This window comes from Mesoplodon bidens (assembly GCF_964165515.1).
Source record: "Mesoplodon bidens genome assembly, chromosome: 4".
In the NCBI taxonomy this organism is placed as follows: domain Eukaryota; kingdom Metazoa; phylum Chordata; class Mammalia; order Artiodactyla; family Ziphiidae; genus Mesoplodon; species Mesoplodon bidens.
Window position 1 is genome coordinate 43,768,506 of NC_138160.1, and position 19,390 is coordinate 43,787,895.

General features: G+C 35.8%; 1 protein-coding gene across 1 annotated transcript in view; it reads right to left on the minus strand.

Moving 5' to 3' along the window:
• Positions 1-19,390, minus strand: part of DHX29 (DExH-box helicase 29) — a 45,755-nt gene that overhangs the window by 23,046 nt on the left and 3,319 nt on the right. The window contains exons 2-11 of the mRNA XM_081231524.1: positions 14,636-14,709; positions 13,316-13,429; positions 12,062-12,191; positions 11,178-11,323; positions 9,590-9,715; positions 6,544-6,670; positions 5,653-5,811; positions 2,801-2,966; positions 2,429-2,552; positions 551-1,156 (exon numbers count right to left, since the gene is read on the minus strand). Coding sequence (XP_081087650.1) covers positions 551-1,156; positions 2,429-2,552; positions 2,801-2,966; positions 5,653-5,811; positions 6,544-6,670; positions 9,590-9,715; positions 11,178-11,323; positions 12,062-12,191; positions 13,316-13,429; positions 14,636-14,709 — 1,772 coding nt within the window. The remainder of the gene's footprint in view (positions 1-550; positions 1,157-2,428; positions 2,553-2,800; positions 2,967-5,652; positions 5,812-6,543; positions 6,671-9,589; positions 9,716-11,177; positions 11,324-12,061; positions 12,192-13,315; positions 13,430-14,635; positions 14,710-19,390) is intronic.

Consider the following 19,390-nt stretch of genomic DNA (forward strand, 5'->3'; position numbering starts at 1 on the left):
ATACTTTGCTGTCACTCCGGTTAAGGTCTGGCCAGTTTTGTGCATACTTTTATCGCAAAGTGTGACAGTGGATATTAAAGTACTTTTTCTATTATTTTTTTATATACAGGATTTGAAAATAGTCTGGCATGTTCTTTTATATTGTTTTTTCCTTCTGTTCACTGAACTAATGAAAATCATTCAGGAATACATCCCACAGGAAAGATTTCCAAATACTTGAGATATCTGATATTACAGTTATACTTGTATGTGTTTATATTCTTTGAATGATCACTTAGTATATAATATATTTGAATACTCAATTTATTAAAGTGCATATATTTTTCCTTTTATGTGAGAATTTAATGATAATTACTGACAATCCTTTTCATATACAGGAGAGTGGCATAATATCACATCTATCCAAGAAAACATGAGAAACACCTGAGATACGCTACTGAACAAACAGCATCGGTCAAAACTCATATATGGCACAGGCTCCATTTGGGTCCCAAGGGCACAGGTTGAGTGAGGTCAGCGCTCTCTGAGGTGAGGTTGGACAGTGTCTCACCTTTCCTCCAGGTCCATTTTCACAGCCCAGTTCATCACACACTCTTGTGGCTAAGCTCACCGCTGAGACCCGCCGGGGCTGGGTGCAGACAATGCTGCATCTACTTGTTTGCCACTCGTTCAGAAGCAGGTCCTCCAACAGGAAATGTGGCACTTGAGTACTCTTGCCGCTCCCTGTTTCACCTGCCACCACCACAGCCCGGTGCCTTCTAAGAGTTTCGACAATTGAGTTCCTGTGTTTGAACACGGGTAACTGTTGCCGTTCCTTTAGCAGTCTCTGGTACTTAGGTGTGCTTTGCAACTTTCTAAAGAGGTTTCTAACCGGCTCCAAATCTTCTGCCTTTTCTGATTCCAAGGACAGTGCAGAAAAATCCTCATCAGAAACTAAATTTTCCCAAGATTCCTCAGGATCTTCAGAGGTTTCTCTCGTATTCTCAGAGTGCTGTTGTTGCTGTTGCTGCTGCTTCAGTTTATTCAGAAGTTTGGCAATGAAAAGGTCACGTGGCTTATTGGTCTCCATTTTATTTAACTGTTCCTTTCTCTTTTCCGCATCACTCCACTCCAGCCAGACATCTCGGTAAGTGGGCGGAAGTAACTGATGAACTGACTATAAAGGGAAAACACAGTAGTTATGTCGTTTTCACTAACTACTGGACACCAAAATTCAATAGGTTAGAACTTAAAAGGATAGCTGCCTTCTTCTTAAAATGTCTCTTAAACTAGTGTTACTACTTTAATATAAGATATATATGTATATGATGCAAATTTATAAATAGCATATCATATTCAGGCTTCTAGACTTACTAGCTGTGTGACCTTGGGCAAGTAACTTAACCTCTTGGTGTCTTAGTTTCTAAGTTTGTAAAATGGGGCTAATAATAGTACCTCCCTTACAGGCATACTCCGAGGTAAACTAAGTTAATCATGTAACATGCTTATTCCCGGAACACAATAAACTATTAAATACATGTTTATTATTTATTCCTACAGTGGTGCTATTTAAATATACAGATGATCCATAAAGCATCTTTAAAACAAAGTTCCCTCTGAGATTCCAGCAGTTGTATAATATTACAGGTCAAAGTATTTTAAATGGACTCCACTGGATGAAACTAAGTTATCTTAATTCTGTGTTATAAAAGAGCCCACAATTATTTCTGTAACACTGACAGTCACTTCCATCAATTAAGCTTAGCTTCTGATACCTTATTCTGCAAAATGAGGGAAATAAAGACATTAAGAACTTTTACTGACACAAAATGGAAAAGAACTATTGTTGGAGTTCCACTTAATCAGTGCCTAAATTTTCAGTAGTCCTAATTCCCCATGAAGAAAGATATATACGTTTATTATAAAAAGGAGATGTTGACAATACCCCCCAACCAAAAAAAAGAGCATTGTGTTCTCTTAAAAGTGCTCTCTTCAGTAATACTTTATTTTCATCTTTCCTTAAACTGGAAGCTTATAGTCAATATAACCTAAAAGTGAAAACTGGAACCAGTGTCTAATTTTTTAAAGTTGAGAGACAATATAACATTAAAGGAAAACAAATGTTTAAAAACTCTCCTTAATTCAACCACTCTAGCACAACTATTTTTTAATCTGTAAATTAGTATAGCTTACAAAGCTGGACCAAATGGTTCAGAGCCTCTGGTCTAAGGAGAGAAAGACTGAACTATGTTTAGAAGTGACAGGAAGTCAAAATTATAAATAAGCAGAAACAAGGATTAATCAGAAGAAGCATTCAGTAAAGAGAAAATTGGCACAAAGGGCCATAATTAAAAACTAACTTCCACATGCAGATACAGTTTTATGTTGACAAAATATACCCATTACTCCAGAAATGATTTTTGAAACACTTAGGTCTAAAAAGTCTCACCTGCCCTTTCACTAAACGATAAAGAGCTAAAGTAGCTCCCAGGTGCTGAGCTTGCATGCCATCCTCTGTTAAGATTGTAGGGCATACTACCAGTACATCATCTTCAGACTTGATTACCCTTACCCTACAAAGAAGCCAAATACATTTTAAAATAAAATTGATGAAGTAAAAAAGGTCAGAATTCCATTAACCTGTAGTTTAATTATTTAAATTAAATATTCCCATGGAAGACATCATACTACATAATGACTTATAAGCACTATCAATCTGAGATGTGGAATTAGCTTCCTAAATATCTACTTAACTCATCAGAAAAAAAAGATTTTCATCTTAGATTTTTCTATAAGTTCATTCAGTTAACCAAAAACATACCTACATTTCCAGTATCTACCTACTGCAACTTTTTCAAAGGAAGGATTTGGACTCTTGGGAAGATTCTTCCTGACCCAATCGATCAGAAATTGTTTGGGAGATTTTCCAGTCCAGCTTCGAGCAGTATAGTCAAAATTTCTTACATCATGAGGTTCTTTCTTTTTCTCTAAAATGATAAAGATTGGTTCTTTAAAAATGGTTATGTAGTAATATACAGTCTCTTTTGAAAGATTAACGTTCTCTCACTTTTGGGAGCGGACTTTTAAAAGAGAATAGGTTTAAAATAAGACAGACAGAAAGGCTTACTCTTCTTTAAGTGATGTAAGGAAATCCTCTTGATGGACAGAATCAGTGAAAATCTGGATCTTTTTAAAAAAGTATCTTAAGTTATGTGTTCTTGTAAAATATCTATGATACAATCCATGCAATGAATTGTTTAGAATACTCTGAATTACAATGTTTGGTAGACTCTCTTTTGAAAAGATATAAATCAGATGTCATTTCTCTGCTTAACAGCTGCCACTACCACCACTGTCAATAGCTTCATGTTGCGTATAAGATAAAGTCCAAATTCTTCACTACTGCCTAAAAGCCCTCTGTGGCCCATCCCTGCCTATTTGTTGTCAGTCTTCCATCATGCTCACTGTGCTGTAGCCACACTGGTCATGAGTCAATTCCTTAAATGCTCTAAACCTGCCTGGCCCAATACAGTAGCCACCAGCCACATGTGGCTAAATTTAAATTAATTAAAATTAAAATTTCAGTTTCTCAGTTATACTAGTCACATTTCAAGTGCTCGATATAGTTGACCCTTGAACAACACAGGTTTGAACTGTACAGGTCCACTTATATGCAGGTTTTTTTTCAATAAGTATACAAAAACACACATGAAGAACATCATGTGTAAGACTTATATTGAAGTGGATAGCCTATCCTTACACAGGCATGAGGTGATAATTAATATAAAATTAATAATGTGTTATTTTCTTTGTTTTATAACTTTGCTTTCAAAGAATTACCTTACCTTACAGAATGCCTCCCTTACAGAATGCCTCTCTCTCATAAATGGAGAAACTGCATATCAGCCTATCATCATAGGTAAGTGGTTTTTTAAAAAAACATTAACAGTGTTTCCAATAGTATATTATGAATACTACTGTAATACTGTATGCCATAAAAATTTTATAATGATTCTTTCATTAGTGTATAAGGCTAAACTAACAGTGAAGTAAAGCAGTTGTATTGATTACACTAGGGTACCATTAAAGCAATCATATTGCTGCTTCTTCATTATTAATGCATGAATCATTATACCTATAAACAACTAAGAATTTCTTTTGCACATTATCTTTTCATTTTTGATGTCTAGTGTTAGTAATACGTATAACATCTACAGTGTTTTGAATCATATAAGACAATGTTGATATAGGTACTGACAGGCGATTCATCTTGTACATAGATAACATAAACTCACAGAATCTATACAGTACAGTACTGTAAAAGTATTTTCTCTTCGTTATGATTTCCTTAATAATGTTTTTCTTTCTCTAGCTTACTTTATTGTAAGAATATAGTATATAATACATATAACATACAAACTATGTTAATCAACTGTTATCACTAAGGCGTCCAGTCATTAGTAGGCTATTAGTATTTATGTTTGACTTAAACATAGTATTATGTTTAAGTCAAAAGTTATACGCAGATTTTTGACTGCACCGGGGTCAGCGGCCCTAACCCCTGAGTTGTTCAAGGGCCAACTGTACTCATATTTGGCTAGTAGCTACCACATTGGATAGTGCAGATACAGAACATTCCCATGATAGTGTGTTCTGTTGAATAGTGATGCTCTAAGCTCTTTTCCACCCTAGACTTCCAATGTACTGTCTCCTTCCTTAGAAGTTCTTCCCACCAACTCATTACCAAGCTAATACCTAATCATCTGTCAGATCTCAGAGCAAGACCTCAGCAAGGTTTCCCCAATGCAAATTAGGCCCCCTTATTAGCTCTATTATTGGAAGCCAGTTTTCTTTCTTCAACAGCACACATCACAGTGTGTAATTGTGCATCTGTGTCTGTTTAAAGCTTACATTCCCTGCTAGACTATACACTTGAAGAGGGCAAAGATCAAGTTATTTTGCTAATAACTGTACATGTAGCACCTGATACTATGAACAATAAAAATTCAATAAATATTTGTAGAAAGAATGTACAATTCAAAGAACTGACTATTTAGTGTGGGACTCAACTGACTGTACTACAGACTGATAAATATACTAGCTATATCAATAATTTACCTATGAGCACAAAAAAGAACACACTTACACAACTCTGGTGGCACAGCAGGAATCAGGGAAGGTTTAAAGAAGAGGTGCTGTTTGATTCAAGCCTCTAAGCAAGGGAAAGGTTGGCCAAGAAGGGGAAAACAGGATGAGCAAAGTCATGGAGCCATGAAACAATATATGTTTTAAAGAATGATGTAGCTGTAGTACATAGCTGGGAGAATAAGGTGGAAAGGCTCTTCAGTGCCATGATACAGGGTTTGAACTTGCTAAGTGATTAAAATTTTTAACAGGAAACTCACATTTTGATCTGTGTTATGGAAAGATAATTCTGGCAGGAGTTTGGAGGAGGGACTGAAGAGAGATGAGGCCGAAACAAGATGTTTGTAATTACAAAATGCTATACAAGTTATCATAATTATTACTTTTCCAAGACAGTATGTGGAAGCATAACTTTACTGCCATCTTATGTAGTTTGCTGGAATACAAAGTAACAATTTTTCAATTATATAGTCCTTGACATTTTTCTATTTACAAATTATACCCTGGAACACTTTCCCTTCATTTTACCTTTCTCTTCTTCAGTAGCAGCTGTAGATTTTTCAAATAAATTAAAGTTCAAAGCACTTTCCCCTTCTGTGGCTACAGGAGGCTTCTTCCTTTCATTCTGTTGATGTGAAATCTTTATGGCTGGATTGAATACTGGATGGTCTTCTAAAGTTTCCATTTCTACCAAAAAAACCATGATGCTTATTTTTGTTTTATTTGTATTTGTTTTTCATGCCTTTTTACTTTGCAAAAATTGGTTTAAAAAAACAACATTCCTTCTTTTTCCCTGTAGTCAATTATTCAACACTTCCTTCTAGGAATTTGTGCTAGAAGTCAGAGGCAATTTATTTTCACATCATATACTAACATTTTCAGAACAATTACTTCACAGATGTAGAAGGCCAGGAAAAACATCTTCACTAGAAATAGACACTCATGGAATTATATCCACCTCTTGTTCTTGAATGGAGATGGTGTTTTATGGTATACATCGGAGGTTAACAAACTATGGCCTGCAGGCCAAATCCAGCCCTGCTGCCTATTTCCATATGGCCTGTGGGCTAAGAATGATTTTTACATGTTTTAACTGGTTGAAAAAGATAAAAAGATATATTTGGTGACATGTGAAAATTATATATGAAATTTCAGCATCCATCAAGTTTTATGAGAACATAACCATTTGCTTATGTATTATTTATGGCTGCTTTTAGGCTGAGACAGCAGACTTAAGTAATCCTTACAAATTGCAAAACCTAAAATATTTACTATTTGGCTTGTTGCAAAAAGTCTGCCAATCCCAATTATAAACTGTTAGGAAAGAGCAGACATATTCAAAAGAGGCAACCTCCATCCTAGGAAGGCCAATAGACAAGAGATATTTATACGTCTGAGAATTTTAAAGTGTTTAGTTACCTCTTTGAAATTTCCTTATTTTTTCTTGAGCCTCCTTTTGGCCTTGCTTGTTTTTTTCTAATTTAAAGGTAGCTGCTTGCTCCTTTGCATCCAGAAGTTTTGCTGCAAGGTGCAAGTACCTTTCATTCTGTTGTTCCAAATAAGATGATGATAAAGAAATAAAAAGAAGAGCAAGATGAGTTTATTGTCAATGTATTATATCAAAACCTGTGATCTTTTGATCTTATTCTTTGATCCAACAAATCTTTTAGAAATTTTTCATAGAGAAATGATACAAATGTGCAGATTTGCAGGTACATAGATGTTTACTGCAGTACTGATTGAAAAGGAAAACTGGAAATCAAGTGTGGTACATCTCCACAGAGAAAACTAGTCAGCCATTGGGAAAGAAAGTGAGGTAGCAAAAGAATGAGGGTGATCCACATGGAGAAACTTCCTTGACACATTAAATAAAGCAAACTACATAATAAAATGTAAGTATGAGCTCATTTCTGTAAAAAGAAAAATTAAATTTTTATACATTTTATAAATACATGTATTTAAAGGATTACATATGCAATATGCAATAATAGGATAATACTCATTTCTGAAAGTTACCTTCCCATAATCTTTATCTTATGGAAGATAGCCAGGGACATTTAAAAAAAAAAAAGGCCTCTGGGGAAGATGGGTGCTATAAAACTTAAGGACTTAACTCTGCTGAGCAAAAACTAGACAGAGTTAAAGCTAAACTCAAATTACTGCTTTTTTCTTTAGGTTAGGTTGATAGCAGATGAGAAGCATTAAAGCTCTGGGTGGAGAAGAGGGCATGTGCAGTGCTGCTATGAAAGACAACCACTGAGACAAAGGGAAAAGGGACAACTAAGGAAGCACAACCACCTGAATTCCGGGACCATTTTGTGTAGAAGCAAACATCAATACAGTGTAACAGATAGAAGGGTTGGCTATAGCCTCAATTTCACCTAAATCACACTCATTCTTTCAATCTTTCCTATCTATGGCACTGATACCACCATCCCTCCACCTACGAATCTCTTGCTGACTTTGGCTTCTTAACCTTTATGTTCAGTACATCATCAATTTCTACTGATTCTTGCTTTAAATGTTTCTCTTCCAAATTACAATTTGGCACCTTATTATTTTACACCTGAGCAAGTGCAAGAGCTGCCAAAATGGCCTCCCTACCCTTTGCAAATCACCTTAAACACTACAAAATTTGCCCTAAAATGTCAAATTCTTGTCGATCACCTGCCCCCATACTTCTAGCAACTCTTCACAATCAGTAGGAAAAGCTGTCAAATTCATTTTCTGGGCATCAAAATCTTCTAGTCTCAGTTTAACTCACCTGTTTACTCCTATTGGCCAGTACTCACCTACACATTTTATCCTATTTATTGTTTAATACTCAAAGGCCCCTTGCACAATTCCACTGCTGTACCCTTATTCACATTATTTCACCCAACTGGGTCATTTTCCCATTCTTTGTTGCCTATGCACACTTCATGCATCCTTCAAGTCCCACTTTTTTCTTTGAAGTATTGACCTAATGCTCCTATCAGAAGAGACCTCTTTCTCTGAACCTCAAAGTAACATGTGTAACTGTCCTAAATTATTTGTTTATATTACTTTAATAGAGGCACATGGTTAAAAAAACTTATGAGGATACAGAAGAGTATAAAAAAGTCTCCCTCCCACCCTACCAACCCCAGTCCTAATCACTAGTAATAGCTTCTTGTGTATCTCTCCCGATGTCTCCTTTGCATACATAAGAATGCAAATATATGTGTATGTGTGTATTGTTTTACTCAAATGAGTTCATTATACTACACATGCTGTTCTGCAACTTCCTTTTTGTCTTTCTAAATCAACTTTATAAAAGTATGATTCACTTCTAATAAAATGTCATTTTAAGTGTATAAGTGAATGTGTTTGACACATGTATACATCCACGTAACCATCATCATAATCAAGACATAAAACATTGCCATCATCCCCAAAAGTTTCCTCACCATGCCTAACAGTCAGTCTCTTTCCTCCATCCCTGGACTCAGGCAACCACTAACCTACTTCCTCTCACTAGAGACAGATTTTGCATAGATGACTTTTCTAGAATTTAATATAATGAAATTGTTCAGCATGTACTCATTTTTGCCTGGCTTCTTTCATTCTTACATAATGTCTTTGAGAGTTGCTTGCAGTGTTTGGCTGTTATTAGTAAAGTTGCTATGAACATTTGTGTATAAGTCTTTTTTTGTTGACATTTTCATTTTTCTTGAGTAAAAACCTAGGAACGAAATTGTTAGGTCATATGGTAAGTGTATGTCTAACTTCATAAGAAAGTGCCAAGCCGTTTTGCAAAGTGGTTGTACCATTTCATTTTATACTCTTACAATCAGTGTATGAGTATTCAGTGGCTTCACATCCTCCCAACACTTGGTATTACTGATCTTTTTAATTTTAGCCATTTTGATTGATATATACATAGTGGTATGTCACTGCAGTTACCATTTTCATTTTTCCCATGACTAGCGATGTTGGACTTATTTTTACATGTTTATTGGCCATCCATATATCTACTTCTGTAAAGTGTCTGTTATCCTTTTAAAACTTCTTTATAAATTCTATACAGAAGTCTTTTATCAGATATATGTATTGTGCTATTTTCTTCCTACAACTTGCTTTTTTCACTTAACCTAGTATTTTTAGTTTATCTTATGATATGTAGGTTTTCTCTTTCCAGGCAATGGGTTTCCTCTATAAAGGAAGGTGCTTTTTAAAATTAACCAAATAATTTAGCATACTCCTTACACAGAACAATCATTTAAAAATACTTGGTGATTATCTCTTTAAACATGGGAGGAATGTAATTAACATATATTGAGCAGTTATTTTGTGGCATTTTTTCCCTGTTATTTTATTTAATCCTCACATAAACCCCTAGAGGTAACTATTTCCTCCATTTACAAATGAGGAAACTAAGTCTTACAAAAGTTAAATATTTTGCCAGGTATATCCAGCTAGAAGCCCAATATAAATTTCTACTCACAGGATCAAATTTTTCCTCTTCTAAACTTTTAGAAGTCTCACTCTTTTCTTCTTCGTTTTGCTGTTCAGCATATCGCAAAATCCATTCTTTCATATTTACTTCCAAATTTTTTTCTTCCTTTTTTGGCTAGAAAGAAAAAACAAATATCTGAAAAATCAAAATTAGAAAAAGGTGTCAAAACTATCATCAAGTGTCACTGCTTTTATAATTTCTTTACACTCAGAAACAGTAGACACATAAGCCTCAAAAATCACATTCTGTACTGTTCAGTGAAGGACAAATGAGTGGAACTCAATGTTAATAAGTCTAAACTTACATGATCTGAAGAATACATTTACATAAAGATGCAAAAAAATGAAAGAACTGTTAAAAACTAGTGTTGTCCTTAAAAACAGTGGTTTTGTGGGGATGATGTTTCCACAGATTTTTGCTGTTTATTTTTAAGCTTTACTGAGGTATAACTGATACATTAAAAATTGTACATATTTAATGTACATATTATTAAAATGTTAATTATTTACTGTATATATATACATATAGACTCATCATTTTGATGAGTTTGGACATGCATACACCTATGATATCATCACCATGATCAAGGTCACCATGATCAAGGTACTAAACATATCCATCACCTCCAAACATTTTTGTGTGTTCTTTTGTGTGTGTGTACAGTACTGTAAACTATAGGCACTGTGTTGCATAGCAGCTGTATAGAACTTACCTATCTTGCATAACTGAAATTTTATAACCATTAAGCAACATTTCCCCATTTGCCCCTCCTCCCTTTAGCCCCTGGTAACTACCATTCTATTCTCTGTTTCTATGAATATGACTATATTAGGTACCTCATATAAGTGACATAATGTAGTATTTGTCTTTCTGTGATTGGCTTATTTAACTTAGCATAATGTTCTCTAGGTTCACCCATGTTCATAGATGTTTTACAATATGCAGAGTAGTTAGGTGTAATGCGTAATGAAGTGTAATGAAGTACACCTTCCAGTATTAATGCCTTTCTGTAATCCCCTTCCATACAGATTTTGAATTGGCCACATGACTTGCTTCAACCAATGGGACATTAGCAAGAGTGATACTAGCAGAGGCTTGATAAAAATCTGTACACTGGGGCTTACTATCTCGAGATACTTGCTCTTGGAAGCCATATGTCAAGTAAGAAGTCTGACCACCCTAATATCACCATAGAAGAGGAAACCTAAGCTAGTCATGTGGAGAGAGAGATGACTTGCTAGCTCCCAGCCGAGGCACCTAGTCATGTGAGTAAAGAAACCATTTTGGATGTTCCAGTCTGAGGAGATACCTCATGGAGCAGAAGAACTGCCTAGCTGAGCCCAGTTCAGACTGCAAAATCGTAAGAAATTCTTGGTTTAAGTCACTACATTTTCGGGTGGTTTGTTATGTAGCAATAGATAACTGAAACCAACAGTGATAGAAGAGTTTGGCAAACCCATTAGACATTTTCAGTAAGTAAAAACATTATTGTAACCTAATATTTATACCCTTATGAACTATTACATGTGCTTCATTCTGATTTTATACAACTTTAAATGTTTAATTCTTAAATTACCTTTATCTTAGGATCTTCTTCCTGTTTTTTGGTTTTAGATTGCAGTGGAGGTGAAATAGTGGCTTGTATTTGAGGAGACTGGAATTTTGGCCTACTTAGAGGTTGTTGCTCTTCAAATTCCTGACTAAATCCTTCAGGAAGTGCATCTTAAGAGAAATTGGGATGAAAATAAACATGTACATGATACATAAAACACACAAATATTTATTAAACACTCACATAAACTGTCTAGACAAAGAGCACCTAATTTTATTCTACTGCTCATCTCCTAGGAATAGAAATCCTATGATGAACCTCGTTTTATTATCAAACCAGTGGGAACACTCTCTAGATGATAACCAGCCCACCTCTATTTGACCATTTATTTCACCCTCAATATGCTAGACTCCTAAATTTCCATAAGAAAATCTTAACCCTCCCCTCTCTTTGGTTGCCTGTCACAACATGTGACAGTATCCTTTATCAGTCATAGAAGCAATATGCATTCCAGGTTCTTGCCAAAGATTACAACCTTGACGCTCTGCTTAATAAAATATTATTTATCCAAAGCCAGACAGCCCTAATTTCTAAACCAAAACGAGGATACACAGCCTCACAGGTTACAGACAGGCAAACTTTGAGAATCTGCTGTGTTATGTGCATTGTAAAATGGCTATCAACAACTGAAAGCAACACACAAAAAAATAATTTCTTCTTGCACAGACAACAACCTTTAAGAAGAATATACTAAAAAGACTAGAAAAGTGTAAGAGCATCCTAAAAATAATTATAACAGTGAAAAAAATTTTCAGTACAAGTCAAAAGCTTGATACAAATATCATAAACACTGAAATTATTTCAAAACGTTTTATAAACTGAAAGACATTTATGACAATACTGCTTACCATCTGAAAGGTTTAAACAGAGCCAATCCAAGGCAGAATGAAGATCACCTCCGTGTAAGAGTGTGTTAGTCATGGCATCTTCAATGTCCTTAGTCTTAAATGAAAATGCTTGTAAAGCCATGTATAAATCCTATGAAAGGAAAATGTACAAAAGTCATTCTGTCAATTTTCTCTTTTTTTCATTACTAAGTCTATTCTCCCATTCATTTTAAACCAGAAACTCTGACACAAATTATAACTTCAAAAATATCTTTTTTTCTTTTTTTTCCAGTTAGAAGAGTTAAATGTGCTCACTGTATTGAGATTTTTTTTTGATGTGCAGACCATTTTTAATGTCTTTATTGAAATTCAGTTACAATATTGCTTCTGTTTAATGTTTTGGTTTTTTGGCCCCGAGGCATGTGGGATCTTAGCTCCCCGACCAGGGATTGAACCTGCACCCCCTGCATTGGAAGGCGAAGTCTTAACCACTGGACTGCCAGGGAAGTCCCTCTCACTGTATTGAGAATCTGAGAACTATAGATAAATAAAAAAGGACCAGGAGAAACTGCTCATATTCTCACTATCTAAAGATACTGTTTGCAATGCAGTATGCTTCCTTTCAGTCATTTTTCTATGATTTTGTAAAAACAAACTTTACTTAACATTATAACATAAGCATCTTCCCAAATTATTAGAAACTGTTCATCAATTTTAATAGTTACAGAATATTCCACTGGGTAGACATATCATAATCTATTTTCCTATTGGTGACCACTTAAGATGTTTTCTTTTTTTTATTATTATTATTATCAGCAGTGCTTCAATGAACATGTTCAGACATAAAGCTTTTTATTGTACTTTCTAAAGCATGATCTTTACAGCTGGGCAGGACTGGGTTCAAATCCAGACTCTGCTTACTTTGCTACTTAGTAATTAAAAACCTCAGGCTATAATATATGTAATCTTTCCAAGCCTCATTTCCTTCATTTGAAAAATGGGGCAAAATACCTTCCAGGATTGGTGTGTCAGAGAAAATGTAAGCAAAGTGCCCACCACAAGTCCAACATAATTTTGGGAATGTAATTTAGTTTTCATATCACTATTTGAATGCATGTACTTGTTTTTGGCACAGTTCCTTCCTTATTCTTACAGATGGAACTAATCTATATGAAATTTCAATGGAAGGTGAAAAGTCATTTTATCTCACATGTGGAGCTGTCTTAAAAATGCTCCACTAAAAATAAGTAACTTAAAAAAAAGTTTGCAAAATACCTGTAATTTTTTGGCAGTAAGTCTTCCAGAAATCACTCCCTTGTCATTATTTTGCTTTTTATGCTCATTTATCACTCCAATAATTTTTTGCTCTAGTTTGTTATTAATTACCACCTGTTGAGACCAAAAAGGCCATATCAATTAGAAGATAAATTATTAAATAACATTTAAAAATTAAATAATTAGAAGCAAATCACTCAGTTTTCTATATCCCTTCCAACCAAGCCCAGAATTTCAGCTGAAATCAGATACAGTGATTATCATATATTAGAATACCATTCACTGGAGCACATTCCTACCATATATTTAAGAAAAAATGGAATACGGAAAAAGCAACAACATGTGGCAAGGCAAAAATCCTTTTATAAAGCCTCCTGAAGCCGTATGTCTCAAGACTGTCCTTGGACCACCCTTAGATTGCCACCACAAAGACAGATTCCTAAGCCCTATCCTAAACATACTGAATCAGAATCCTTGGGGATGGAACCCAGAAATTTGCCTTAATGTAAACCAGCCCAAGCACATTGCCTGAAAGAATGGATGCTACACTAAAAAGAGGGCAAATCAAGTAAAAGTAAAGACTTATATAAATTGTAATAATTAGGCTACACAAATTATTTTGGCTTCCAGAGTTTGTTTTCTATTTTTTCCTATTGGCCATTTTACCTTCTGCTGTTTCCATATGTTTAACCTAAGATTATACAGCCAACTACCTTCAAAAATACCTTCTTTTGATCACATCTTTACTGAATGCTCACTACGAGCAATGCACAAAAACATACTTCAGGAATTCAGTCTAGCACAGGAAACATATATAAAAAGATAAACTGTAACCCAGCACGTCATTATTTAGAAAGATGTAAGAAGTGCTGATGGAGCCACCAGGAAAATAACCTGGTGAGTTATGATGGACTTCACAGAGGTGACAAATGGAGAAAGGGAAATAGAGCATTCTAGGCAGAGAGCCCATGGACAAAAGCCTGGAATCGTTAAAATCATATGGGATTTGGGGGCACAATGAGATATGAACTAAAATTTTAAGTGGAGAAGAGTAATGGAGAGGAGGCTGGAAAAGTATACTAAGTCAGACCTGAAAGGATGTGTATGATATACTTAGAAGTTTGGACCTTATCCAGCTCTTCCTTAATTTCTTACAGGCTCTCAACAGATGCGTATGATTTACTTTTATTTAGTATAGATGAGGAATTACTGTACTATTTACAAAAATTTAAAACACTCCATCACTTGCTTACATTTAAGAGTATATCTTTCTTTTTTAAGGTAACATTTCTTGAAATGACTCAAAACCTTGATACTCACTTTCAAAATAGATTTATCCAGATTTGCAGGACCACCAGAATCATTTGCAGAATTAAAACTATAAATTTTCGGACCTGTATATAACAGACAATGAACAGTCAAGGTAATTTAATGATTAATATCCATTACACTATTTTAATTTTCCTCTAAAGATCGCTAAACATTAAATATTTGATTTCAGCTCTTTCTTTTCCACTTTACCAAATAACTCAATCTGGAAGTCGGCAATACTTCCGCTAAATTAGCAAAAACATTCTACCGCTTAGCACTCTCTAGGTAAACTAGTTTCTCATAGAGTGCAAATGCCTGGGACTTAGCTGAAGACCTCTCAGAGGATATCTGATTCCTGGCAGAGAAGATGGGTAATTTTGAAGAGAAAGCACTCCTCCTAAGGCAAAAAGGAGGTGGGAGTTCCTCTCATTCTCTCCTACTGAGTATAAGGTTGCTATATTAGTTTCCAAGGCTGCTGTACAAACTTGGTGGCTGAATATACAGAAACATTCTCTCTCAATTCTGAAGTCTAGAAGTCCAAAAATCAAGGTGTCAGTAGGACCATGCTCCCTTTGAAGTCTCTAGATAAGACTCTTTTCTTGCCTCTTCTGGCTTCTGGTGACCTCAGGCGTTGCTTGGCTTGTCTGCCTCCTTCTTTTGGTAGGTTTTTTTTTTTTTTTTTTTTTTTTTTTTTTTTTTGCGGTACGCGGGCTTCTCACTGTTGCAGCCTCTCCAGTTGCGGAGCACAGGCTCCGGACGCATAGGCTCAGCGGCCATGGCTTACGGGCCCAGCTGCTCCGTGGCATGTGGGATCTTCCCGGACCGGGGCACGAACCCGTGTCCCCTGCATCGGCAGACGGACTCTCAACCACTGCGCCACCAGGGAAGCCCTTGCCTCCTTCTTAAAATGGGTCTTCATGTGGCCTTATTCCCTCTGTCTCTCTGTATGCAAATCTCTTATCTCCTTTCTCTGGACGCTAGTCATTGGATTTAGGGCTCTCCCTAAATCCACGATGATTTCATCTCAAGATTCTTAACTAATTACACCTGCAAAGATCTTTTTTTCCAAATAAGATCACATTCCGAGGTTCCATGTGGACATGAAATTTTGGGGGACACTACTCAACCCACTACAGTTGCCAAGTCTGTTCCAGTCAATAGAAATGCTATATATTAAGTTTTCTAACAATGAATAACCGGGAAGGAACACATTTTATTTTCAAACTTTGGTCTCATGATCTCCTTACTCTCTTAAAAATTATTGAAGATCCCAAATACTTATTATGTAGGTTGTAATATTGATATTTATCATACTATAAATTAAAAGGGAAATTTTATTTATTTATTTTTAAAGACTTATTATTTTTATTTATTTTTGGCTGCATCGGGTCTTAGTTGCCGCACGTGGGATCTTTGTTGAGGCACGCGGGCTCTTCGTTGTGGTGCACGGGCTTCTCTCTAGTTGTGGCATGCGGATGTTCTCTTCTCTAGATGAGGCGTGTGGGCTCCAGTTGATGCATGCGAGCTCAGTAGTTGCGGCACGCAGGCTTAGCTGCCCCGCGGCATGTGGGATCTTAGTTCCCTGACCAGGGATTAAACACACGTCCCCTGCATTGCAAGGTGGATTCTTTACCACTGAACCACCAGGGAAGTCCCAAAAGGGAAATTTTTTAAAATATTTATTAATTCATTAAAAATAAACCTACTACATGTTAATATAGTACTTTTATGAAAAATAACTATATTTTCCAAATCAAAAAAATTGTTTTGTACTTTTGCAAATCTCTTAACATCTGGCTTCTGCATTCAGTCTTCTGTAATATCACACATCATGTAGTCACTGTACACCAGAGAGAAAATGAGCATGAAAATGGTAAATAACATTTTAGAATTATTATGAATATAGTTTGATCTCATTAAGCCTCTGCTAGAAAGGTCTCAAAAATTCCCCAGGATCCCCTAAGCACACTTTGAGAACCAATGCTATATAAAAATAATCCTAGAATCGTACAAAACCTTGTTACTCTGCTTTTATAAACCTTAAAATAGGATTTTTTTTCACTTTGAGAAACCTAAACATTAAAGAGTTGCTTATTATAAATAAAGTTCAGGATTTTAGTCTCTGTTGACTTACATTGGGTTGTTCATTTTAAGATGCTAGTTAATATAATGAGGCATTTAAAAAGGAAAACCAAAGTTTCTGAAAATAACTATTTACATTTGAGCAGTCTGAACTGGGAACATTGGTGGGTCCCTGAATTACTTCTGTGCTATAGTTAAGAAGGTACCCAAAGCTACCTAGAATACGTTAAAAGATAATAACAATTCTGGTATAGTATGGTTTTCCTCATCTTTTAGTCTCAGACTTTACCTTAATCTCGGTAACCTTGCTCATAAACTCATGTCAGTGGTTATAAAGGAGAGTATATATCAGTAGTCTTTAACCATTTCTGGGGGGTCTTATCACTTGTAGTAAATTCATTCACAAATTTAGCAAACTAATCAGTTTTAGAGGTCCCTAAACCCATGGAGGGGCCCCAGTTATAACCCTTTCTGAAAAGGTACAGATGGATGAATGTTTCATTACCAAGACAATACTGAGAAACAGTTCAGGTTCCTGTGTTACTGACAGAGGTAAGATTGTAAATTCCATTAGTAAGTGTTTTTTGGTTTTGTTTTTTGTTTTGGCCACGCCACGCAGCTTACGATATCTTGGTTCCCCAACCAAGAGGTGAACCTGAGCCCCAGCAGTGAAACCTCTGAGTCCTAACCACTGGACCACCAGGGAATTTCCGATTGGTTTTGTTTTTTAAATTAGTGAATTAAAGATTGCAGTCAGCTCTCATTTTTCTCCTCCAACCATTCCACATAAAACGTCCAACCATATCACTTCCTTGAGGTCAGCTTATACTGCAAACTTCAGGAGGGCAAATAAAAGATCTAAGTCCCCAGACTATCAGGAGGGGAATGAATACCCACACTGCTGTGCATTCGCTGGGTATCAATCAGGGTCTCTAAAAACGGTATGTTTTCATTTTATTCAATACTCTGAGGAACTGAAGCAATAATGAGATCTTGCCAGGGATATTACCAATTAAATCAAGTAAACCAGTAAGGCCCTTTCATTTTCAAATTCTTCCTAAAACATGTTCATGTAAGAATTTTAATCAGCATGAATGAAAACTCCAAAATCTGAAATGCATTTTAAAACAATTTGATAGAAATCCTTCTAAAGTGTATTTACACTTCCTGCCATAATACATACAATAAGCAAAATTCAAAGCTTTTCATGATGCATTACTTATTATGAGTATCTATGACTTTGCACAGAGGCTTGCAGAGGCTCCCCAATTCCCTGAGACTGCTCTAATTTTCTATTTAGTGATTCTTTGGTCTTCTCTCCTGTCAGCTTCCACCTTTCAGAATGTCAACCTAATAACTCCCCACCCCCAAATTCTAATCTGTTATCTAGGAAAAAGTGATGGCACCAGAAGAAAATAGATACTGAAACTTATAAATGAGTAACCCTATTTTCAAATACAATTCTAAGTCAGTAGGCCATGGAATAAAAATGGTCCCCATTCTTCTGCCAAGTAATGTGCATAAGATGTATGACAGCTACCTTTCTTGCTGCTTAGAGACCCTTCTCCACAAGTTTTGGTTTTGTTTCAGATGAAGGGAGTTATTGGAAATCTGACTGGAAATAAGGATGTTAGTGTGCAGAATGTATCCCTAAGGCAAAAGCACTAAGGGTTTCGAATTTATTATGACTGTTCATGGAACAAAGGAACATACGTAACTGGCTCTCAAAAATATTTATTACATTAAAGTTGAAGCACAGAAAAACTAAGTGATTTCCTCAAGATGACTTAGCAAGAAAAAAGAAGCATCAGCCAGAATCAATTTCTTGTTGCCCAATACTCTTTTTTCTTATGGAATATTTTCCTTTTATACAGTATTGCATTTTACATCATACAGTGATTGTAACGACCCACTATCACTGAAACATTCACTTCGAGGTGCTGGTGCTGGTGATAGGTGCACTGAGGCACTGTGGCTCCCTTCTGCCCAACAGTACACATCTGCAAGGGGAACCAAACCAGCCAAGAGACCCAGTCAGGAATAAATAAGACCCAATCTTGTCCTCATGGAGCTCATATTCTGGTGGAGTAATTAAGCAACTAATTACCCAAATAGGCTATGAAGGGGAAGTACAGCATATCTGGAGAATAAATTAGAGTTAGCTGATATAATCTAAGCAGTCAGGGTCTGTGAGGAAGTCCATCCATACTGCCAAAACTACCTGACTAATCTTAGCTAAGGTCTCTTCCCCATTTAATACAAACACCAGTCCCCCCCCAGCCCCGCCTCACTCCACCCATACGGACTTTCTTCTTGTCTTCCTGTATCATGCCAAGCTTGTTCCCACCTTAGGGCCTTTGCCCTTGTTGCCTAAGCCTCAAACATTCTGTCTCCAGATCTAATAACTGGTTGCTTCAAATCATCTCAGCAGGTTTCCTCAGAAAAGCCATCTCTGTTCTAAACCAAAACAGACCCCACCACCCAATTTATTCTTTACCAAGTCACTGTTTTCTGACTTTCATGGCACTTTTTCTATTTTATTTTGGTGACCCTAAAAACTATTTATAACGGTTTTTATGAATTTATTCATGACATCAGTCCCCTAGTCTTATTTCCCTCTTAAGATTTTAAGTCTCAACTAGGTTTAAGAATTTTCACAAACACAAGCCTTATGGTTGTAAG